Genomic DNA, 8,653 nt, shown 5'->3' with positions numbered 1-8,653 from the left:
CAAAGTGGACAGAGGGCAGATATTTGCACTGGAACCGTTATCCACCAGTACCCTTGAGACAACAGAATCCTCGCACTTTACTGTGAGATAAAGAGCTCGATTGTGTTCTGTACCCTCTATAGGAAGTTCATCATCTGAGAAAGTGATCCTGTTTGCCTCAAAAATCTTGTTAGCAATCTTTTCCAAGTGGTTCACTGTGATCTTGTCAGGAACATGGGCCTCATTCAAAATCTTCATCAAGGCTTTGCGGTGTTCATCTGAATGTATCAGCAAAGACAAAAGAGAGATCTGAGCTGGTGTCTTCCTCGACTGTTCTACAATGGAATAGTCTTGCATTTTCATCTTTTTCAGGAATTCCTCGGCCTCTTCCTCGGTGACCGACTTTTTTACTGGGATGTGGCCATCCTTGAATGGCTTGGTTTTCCTCAATTCTTCTGGGGCAAAACATCTCCCAGAACGAGTTAGTCCTCCGGTTTCATTGATTTCTTCTTCTACTTCTTTCCCTTTGTATGTTATTACCACCTATTTGTAATTCCATGGGACGGCCTTTGTGTCAACCATCGGTAACTGGGTTACTGGCTTAATGATAACGGGGGTAACACGAACCCCTTCCACGATTATGACCGGCTTGCCCGGGACCCCTGGCACGATCACTTTTTGCCTTTCCTGGTTCGCTTCAACATCAACTGGAGGCCCTTTCACAACCAATACAGAAGGCTTCACATTGAGCGTGCTTGGCTTCTCCGACACCCCTTTAATCGTCAAGGATATTGCTTTTGCAGAATCTAGAGCTTTGATTGGATTACTCTTGCTAGCCCGGATCATCATGACAGACTTGGAAGAGTTTTTGGGCTCCCCATCCTTATGAACTATCTCGATCATGTGTGTCTCTACATGGGCCGGCAAAGGATTTTGGTTGATGTTTGGCGCCTCCGGGCTCTGGACCATAATTTGATTTGTATCAATGAGCTCTTGGATCGCCCTCTTCAAATGCCAGCACTTCTCTGTGTCGTGCCCCGAGGCATCAGAACAATATGCGCATCTGAGGGAATAGTCAAGGTTCCTTGGAAGCGGATTTGGTATCTTGGGCTCAATCGGCCTCAAAACGTCCAACTGCCTCAACCTCTGAAACAAACTGGTATAGGACTCTCCAAGAGGGGTGAAGGTTTCTTTTCGTTGTTGCCTTTCTTTTCTGTAATCTGGCTTCGGTCGAAAACTTGGACCAGTAGGGTTTTGGTATGGTTGTGGGGGTGTATAAAGATTTTGTGGAGTTGGAGCATGCCATTGCGGGTAAGGAGGGGGTTGAGCATATGACTGTGCGTGGTGAACATGGTATTGGGGTAGCTCGACAGAATATCGAGGGTCTTGTGGCGGGAGATAGTGCTGAGATGGATTATATGGAGCTTGGGTGTAGGCTTGAGGTTGGGGTCGAGTTTGGGTGTACTGGTGAAGCAGACCCCTTGGGCCACGCCATGATCCAGAGACAAACATAGCGACATCTTCTTTCTTCTTTTTGCCTAACAGGTTTCCGGTGCCACTTTGAATTGCCTGTGTGGTCGCTTTTATGGCAGAGTAGCTCATGATCTTGCTTGACTTGAGTCCCTCTTCCACCATTCCTCCCATCTTTACCACATCGTTGAAGGACTTACCTATGGCTGAGATCAAATGGCCAAAGTAAGTGGGCTCTAGGGCTTGAAGAAAGTACTCGACCATCTCATCTTCCTCCATTGGAGGGTAGACTCGTGCAGCTTGTTCTCTCCATCTGAAACCATATTCCCTAAAGCTTTCATTGGGCCTCTTCTCTACCTTGGTCAAAGATAGGCGATCCGGGACAATGTCTATATTGTACTGAAAGTGCCGAGCAAAGGCCTGAGCCAAGTCATCCCATGTGTACCACCTGCTAGTGTCTTGGTGGGTGTACCATTCTAAAGCTGCCCCACTCAGACTTTGACTGAAATATGCCATTAATAATTCATCTTTCCTACCGGCGCCTCTCATATTGCTGCAGAAGCCTCTCAAATGGGCCACGGGATCTCCATGTCCATCGTACGGGTCAAACTTGGGCATCTTGAACCCAGCAGGCAGTTGAACATCCGGAAATAGGCATAAATCCTTGTAAGCCACACTTACTTGGCTTCCTATCCCTTGCATGTTCTTCAAAGATTGCTCTAGGCTCTTCACTTTCCTGAACATCTCATCCTGCTCCACATTCCGGGATGGTTTCTCAGTTTTGACAAGAGGTTCAAAGCGAGGGGCATGGGAATAAGGATCCGCGACTTTGAAAGTTGGTTCTGGAACATAATATTGGGTATCTGGAGCTTGGAACGCGGGTTCACTAGAAGATCTGTGAAGGGTAGCTCGCGGAGGGGCTACGAAAACAGGAGCGGATGTCGGAGCAGGGTATGCAGTTGTTTTGGCTGGTGGAGCGTGAAAGGTTTGGGACGAGGTACCAGGGTAGTGGCGATAATGGGTAAAGCCTGGTGCGTGCTGAGGGGAAAGATCAATGGTAATGAGATCTTGGGCTTGTGACAGTGGTGGGATGAAAGCGGGATTTTTTGGGTAGTTAGCGGGGAATGAAGGTGGAGGATGCCCCCTGACCCAGGCTTGATACATTTCTGCCATTTGATGCTTCAACCTGTAGACCACCTCTTTCAATTCAGACTCCGATTCTACAATCTCCCTCGGCGGGTCGACAACACCCGTGTCCAATTCTTTGCTAGTCATGACTGCCTTGCACTTTGATCTGGTATTATAAGGGTGACTTGCCAGGATGCCAACAAACTAACCACCTAAAACAAAACCTGTCTATGCGCACACAAAAACTTGGTCAGTTTTAAAAGCAATTTACAGATAGTTAATCGCACATTGGGTATGCAATGCACCTGAGCAGTTAACGTTCCTAGATGCTTTGCGACGGCTCGTATGTTTCATCCCGGCTTTTCCAAATTCTCCAAATCCTGACTTTTCCCTCTCACCTTCTGCTGTGTTTCGCTCTTTTAATTCTTATTCTTTCCCCTTTTTTTTAGTTTGGCCCCTCTTTTCTTTCTTCCTCTCTCTTCTTTTTCCCTCTCTTCTTTTAAGAATATGATCGAATCCCATGGGGATTGCCTGCGTATCATGACACCGCATGAATTAGATCATTACGTAGTTCAGAGCAATAGATGCGAAATAATTTATTTTATTAATAAAAGATAATCTTTTTGGATTTTCTATTACAAGGACTAAAGTAGAGATGACTGCAAAAAAGGAAAATCTACAGACTCGGCATAAAGTAATAGACAACTTTGAGAAAGGCGAACAAGACTCAGAGAAAGTAAAACACAGACTACTAAAGGAAATAAAAAATACATCAGAGCCTCTACTGGTACTCCGGAGGCTTGCGGGACATCAGCCGGTCTCCGTACAGGCCTGCGGGCAATATCTTCTTGAAGGCGGTCTAGGTCAACCATCACTTGTCGGACGAATGTCATTACAGAAGCAAAAAACATAGACTTGGTCATGTCTTCACATTCATGGCATTTCATTACAACATAATCAGCTATCTCTTTAATCCTCATTCTGATGACACCCTTTTCTTGAAGCAAACGTCCAATCTGCTGGGCCCGAGCCTCTAATACTTGTGTATCTGTGTTGCTTTGGTCTTGCAACTGCTTCAGGCTTTCTTATAGTTGGTAAATCAGTGCATAGCAATGCTCTCTTTCTGTCTTGAAATCCTTTGTTTGCTTGATCATTTCATTTTCCAGGGCAACCAACTTCTTCTGTAAAATCGCTACTTCTTTGTCATATTTCTGCTTCAACTGGTAGGCTAATTTAGCGTGTTCTTCCGCACCTTTGGCCAGCTTCGCTTGAGCGTTGAACAAGTCCCTTTCGACCTTTGTCAAGTCAAAATCGTAATCATGTACTTTCCGCCTCAGGTTGGTTATAATTTTCTCATCTCTCTCACTTCTTGCTGGTGTCTCGGCGGCTATTTTCATTCTCTGAATTTGGGCTCGAAGGGCTTTATTTTCCTTGGTCAACCTCTTCTTTTCCCCTTCATCTTCAGCTGTCTGCAAACTACTATCAAATTTGATTTTTTCGATTTGTTCTTCTAGCTTGCTTATGGTGGTTCGGTACTCCCTTTCTTTGGCTAACCAAGCCCACTGCTCCTGCAATGCGTCAACAAATTCTTGGATATGAGGTCTTTTAGTTGGTCATTCGGGTTCACCACTCGTCGCGACTCTCTTTCCATACCAGGCAACATAACTAGGTAAGACCTCACCTTTAGACAAATCACGTACTCGGGTGTTTGCCCCCAAATACTGGCATTCGCTCCAAATTTGGCGAACCGCTTCTTCGGGAAATTGGGCATCAGGACGGATTTTCGACCACATAAGTGCTAAGATCTTCATCTCTAGGAACTGTCTGGCATCTTCCAAGCTGTCTCAAAACCCGGTACGGAGCATAGGGTTGGATGCTTCGGAGACCCATTAGCAAGAAGTAGGGACCAGTGGCGGGCATATAAACAATCTCATCAACGGGAAGCCAACCCAATGTCCATTCTACCTGATCTGCGGTCGTAGATTGAAGGCGGGTAATCCAATCTTTGACCCCTTTCGGCATCTCGAATCCTGTTGCTCGTGCACTAAACTCTTCAATGCAGTTTTTTCCCGTAGACCCATAGTTCATGTATCGAGGACGATGACAGAGGTGTTCGATCATCCACATTTGCAACAATAGGTTGCATCCCTCGAAAAAACTGGCTCCGGCCTTACAGAACGTGAGGGCTCGGAATATATCTGATACGATCATGGGTGCGAGAGTACTCTTGGCCTGAGTAGTCAGAACGTGGACAACCCCGGCTATCCGCAAATCAATGTGCCCGTCCTCCCTTGGAAACACCAAAAGTCCTAAAAATGCCACCATGAAGGCAAAACATCTATGGGTCTCCCATTTTGATCGGTTTCCTTTACTGCAGAGTCCATTTTCAGGGTCTTCGAATCCCCCTAGATGCCCGTATCGCTGATATAGAAAATGAAAAGTGGAAATTCCCCGTGCTAGACTTCCCGTCTTGATTTGTCTGCTTATCTTTAGTAAGTCCAGAAACTTGTGGGGAGTAACAGTCCTTGGAGATACCAGGTACTTGTGTCTCAGTCCTTCCGTGCTCCCAGTATAACCCGCCATTTCTTCCAAAGTGGGCGTAAGCTCAAAATCTGAGAAGTGTAAAACATTATGAGCGGGGTCCCAGAATGCCACTAATGCCTCTATCAGGTCCCTTCTAGGTTGAATTTTCAATAGTCCAGTGAGCGCCCCTAGGTATTGGTTGACCATGTCTCGTCTTGTTTTCCCAAATCCTCCCACCACATGTGGAGTGCCAGTGGAATCTGATCCATAACCTTCACAGGTAAGTTCTGAACGGTGCTCATTCTGCACATTTTAAATTAGGGTGACTAGATTAAAATTTTGTACAAAACTGACCATGAAAAGATTACTATCATTATAATTTTTGAAAAATATAACCGAAAACAAATCACGGCCACTTTTGCAAATACGACCTTTCAACACTTCGGAGGAGAAGATTTTAGGGCTGTGTTTGCGAAGTGGTCAATTTTTTTTTTAAAAAAAAAATAAAGACTTGTAAAAAGAAAGAAAATATTTTTGGAATTTGATTATTCTGTTTTTTTTAATTTTTGAAAAAGCAAGACTTCTAAAGAAAAAAGAAAATATTTTTTTTGAATTTTGATTTTATATTTTTTTTTTCCGGAATTTCGAAAGAAAAACTTCTAAAAAAAAGGAAAAGGGAAATATTTTTGGATTTATGGACTTTTATTTTGAATTTATGAAAGAAACACTTCTAAAGAATCTTGAATTTTTTTTTTAATTTTCGAAAGAAGAATGAAAATATTTTTGGATTTTAATTTTATTTGTTTTCTTTTTCTAATGAAAGACTCCTACAAATATAATATATATATTTGTTTTGGTTTAAAATTATTTTTTAATCTTTTATTTGTTTGGGATTTTCTAAAAAAAAATAAAACTCCTAAAAGAAGGAATTAAAGGAAATACTTCTGGATTTTGTTTTTAAAAATGGGGTCTCAAAGAAAGACTTTCTAAACAAGAAAATAAAGGAAAATATTTTAGATTTTTTGAAAATTGGGGGCCGGAACCGATGAGGTTTGCCTACGTATCTCGCATCCGGTGAGAATCAGACCCGCGTAGTTCAGTCAGTTTGATGCACAGAAAAATATGATTTGTTTTGGAATGATTCTCTCTTTATTTTTGAAATTTCGACAGAGTAACGGGATTTTTGAATACCAGAATTATCAAAACCAGGTATTTTTCTATCTTACCTCACTCTTGGTTTTTCTCTTTTTTTTTTTATTTTTTATTTTATTTTTTTATTTTTAGTCACGAAGCCGGTCAACATACAAGCCAAGCAAATTAATGCGCAAGTAGCACGTAAAGAATGCATCAGGATGGTCCTTTAATTTTGAGTACACCTGTCCTAGACGGACCCAACCCTGTGTTGAGTCCCCTAAGTCAAATGCACGTGATGCAAGCAAACGTACCTACTAGGGATCCGGCATGAGGCTATGTTATTCTAAGTTTAAATCCTGGGTGTATTGTTCTAGACCTGGCTTACCCGAGCGGACAACTCGAGCCGGAGGGGCAACGTACCGGTAACCAAAAGGCCATCCGGCTTTGTAACTGATCCGATCCTCGTTCTAAATTAGGATATGACACTAACAGAAAAGAAGTCACGCCAGCGTGCACTTTCCAGAAGATTTAGAAGACTCAGAGAGGAGAATGGTTTCGTGACAGTTTATATACAATCCAAACAATATCAAAGCAGTAAAAATAGGCATTTAGCACATTAGGCTCAAACACGTAAAAAATCAGGATAATAAGTAAAAGCCAAGTATAACAGTCATCTAAGCTCGAATTCTGAACCCTGAACCAGAGATTCTGGGTTCGATCCCCAGCAGAGTCGCCAGAGCTGTCACACCTCCTTTTTCCCGAACGGGGAGGATAGAGGAGTTTTTCCAATTAAAGTGACATTAATCGAAATGGGATTATTTATTTATTTCAGAGTCGCCTCTTGGAATAATTTATGGTGTCCCAAGTCACCGGTTTATTTTAAATCCCAAATCGAGGAAATTGACTCTTATTTATGGTCTGCGAACACAGAATACCGGGTAAGGAATTCTGTTAACCCGGGAGAAGGTGTGAGGCACTCCTGAGTTCCGTGGTTTTAGCACGGTCACTCAACTATTAATAATTGGCTTAATTATCTGATTTATTACATATTTAAAGCCTATTGTGTATTTTTACTTTTTAACCGCTTTTAATTATTTATGGAATTATTTCTGGAACAAGTCACGATGGCGTACACTTGTCATTTTGGCACACATTGTGAATCACGTCACGTGAAACGCACCCGCGACTTACAACATATTTATTTTTATTATTATTTGAAGTTATGGTCGAGTCACGTGAAACGCACACTCGAATTGGGGAATTGTGTATCATGACTATGTCACGGGAACCGTACCCATAGTCACGATGATTTATTAATCGCGCCTAAAGCAACTAGCGCGTGTTCGTGAGTTATTCAACTTTTCCTAAAATTTGCGATTTTCATGTGAAAGTGTATAACTATAGGGTTATTTGGAGATAAAGTACACCAACCAGGGTAAATTTGGAAGCTGACATACGTGGGCTATCAGAATATTGAAGACTTAAGAATCTTTCTTCGATTGAATTAACCTAATGAGTGGGTTGCTTTCTTATCTATTTCAATGAGAATTCTTCTCAAGATAACATTACCGTGGGTTAAGATCAATCGGCCTCCAACGTTTTCAAACACAAACAAAATTGGGCTTAGAAATGCAGCCTAAGACGTGATAGCCTTTTAGAAATGGCCAAAATCCATCCGGGGCCTAGGAATGGCTCTCTCATGTCCATTTCCTTTCAAACCAAAGGTCAATTAAGCCACACATGGAGAAGGAAAATCACGAAATGCATGAAAGTCAATACAAACAAAAGCTAAACCCAATGCATAATATTTCAATTCTGTCAAAACACATAGCCAAAGAGATTACTTCTATTGTATTATGGCCTTAGATAACATGAATTACAGCAGTAGCTAATCTAAGACATTTGCCAAATTAGTTTGCTGTCCAAAGTGTTAGAATCGCAGTTTTCTCACTACTTGGGGCTAACTTCGCATTACAAGCATATACAAGGAAAGATGACAGAATCACAAACTGAATTCAACATAAACTCATGTAATTCTAACAAAACAAGTCAAGTAAACTCAGAAATCAATAGGCCAAATGACGCATCCAGGATCCAAATCAGAAAAATCTGGGTACATAAATGGAGGGGGGGGGTCTGTTCTCTATAGAGAAATTTAGCCACTTAAGAGAGATAATCATACGACTCACCATACGACAGCCGAAAAATAATGAGCTAAACATGAAACATATTCAACGTGGTATTGCTCAAGATCCGAGATAACTCAGAGACTGGACTCAATCATATCCAAGCAAATAGAATCAAAACAAAAATGACGCAAACTTTGGTGAGGAAACATAACAGGAAGAGGGATGAACATTCATATAAAGAATCAAGTCATTTTACAGTAATAACCCATTATAATATGCTAGTTCAGAAT

General features: G+C 41.9%; 2 protein-coding genes across 2 annotated transcripts; both read right to left on the bottom strand.

Moving 5' to 3' along the window:
* Window positions 1-522: 522 nt before the first annotated feature.
* Window positions 523-2,724, bottom strand: LOC138904224 (uncharacterized). The gene is made up of 3 exons (XM_070192730.1): window positions 1,850-2,724; window positions 1,650-1,762; window positions 523-1,559 (listed from the first exon to the last, which is right to left on the bottom strand). The coding sequence occupies exons 1-3, from the start codon at window positions 2,722-2,724 to the stop codon at window positions 523-525; spliced, it is 2,025 nt and encodes a 674-aa protein (XP_070048831.1).
* Window positions 2,725-4,347: 1,623 nt separating this feature from the next.
* Window positions 4,348-5,307, bottom strand: LOC138904223 (uncharacterized). The gene has a single exon (XM_070192729.1). The coding sequence runs from the start codon at window positions 5,305-5,307 to the stop codon at window positions 4,348-4,350; it is 960 nt and encodes a 319-aa protein (XP_070048830.1).
* Between the last annotated feature and the right edge of the window lie 3,346 nt (window positions 5,308-8,653).

The sequence above is a fragment of the Nicotiana tomentosiformis genome, chromosome 2 (assembly GCF_000390325.3).
Source record: "Nicotiana tomentosiformis chromosome 2, ASM39032v3, whole genome shotgun sequence".
NCBI lineage: Eukaryota > Viridiplantae > Streptophyta > Magnoliopsida > Solanales > Solanaceae > Nicotiana > Nicotiana tomentosiformis.
Note: the sequence above shows the minus strand (reverse complement) of the source record. Positions and strands in the feature narration are given on the sequence as shown.

Bases quoted from the DNA above. Each gene is read 5' to 3' on its own strand.
- LOC138904224 (XM_070192730.1), bottom strand. From the start codon at position 2,724: ATGACTAGCAAAGAATTGGACACGGGTGTTGTCGACCCGCCGAGGGAG. The intron at 1,763-1,849 runs GTACAATATAGA...ATATGGTTTCAG, and splicing joins GCCTTTGCTCGGCACTTTCA to ATGGAGAGAACAAGCTGCAC. The intron at 1,560-1,649 runs GTAAGTCCTTCA...CTGCCATAAAAG, and splicing joins CCATTTGATCTCAGCCATAG to CGACCACACAGGCAATTCAA.
- LOC138904223 (XM_070192729.1), bottom strand. From the start codon at position 5,307: ATGGTCAACCAATACCTAGGGGCGCTCACTGGACTATTGAAAATTCAA.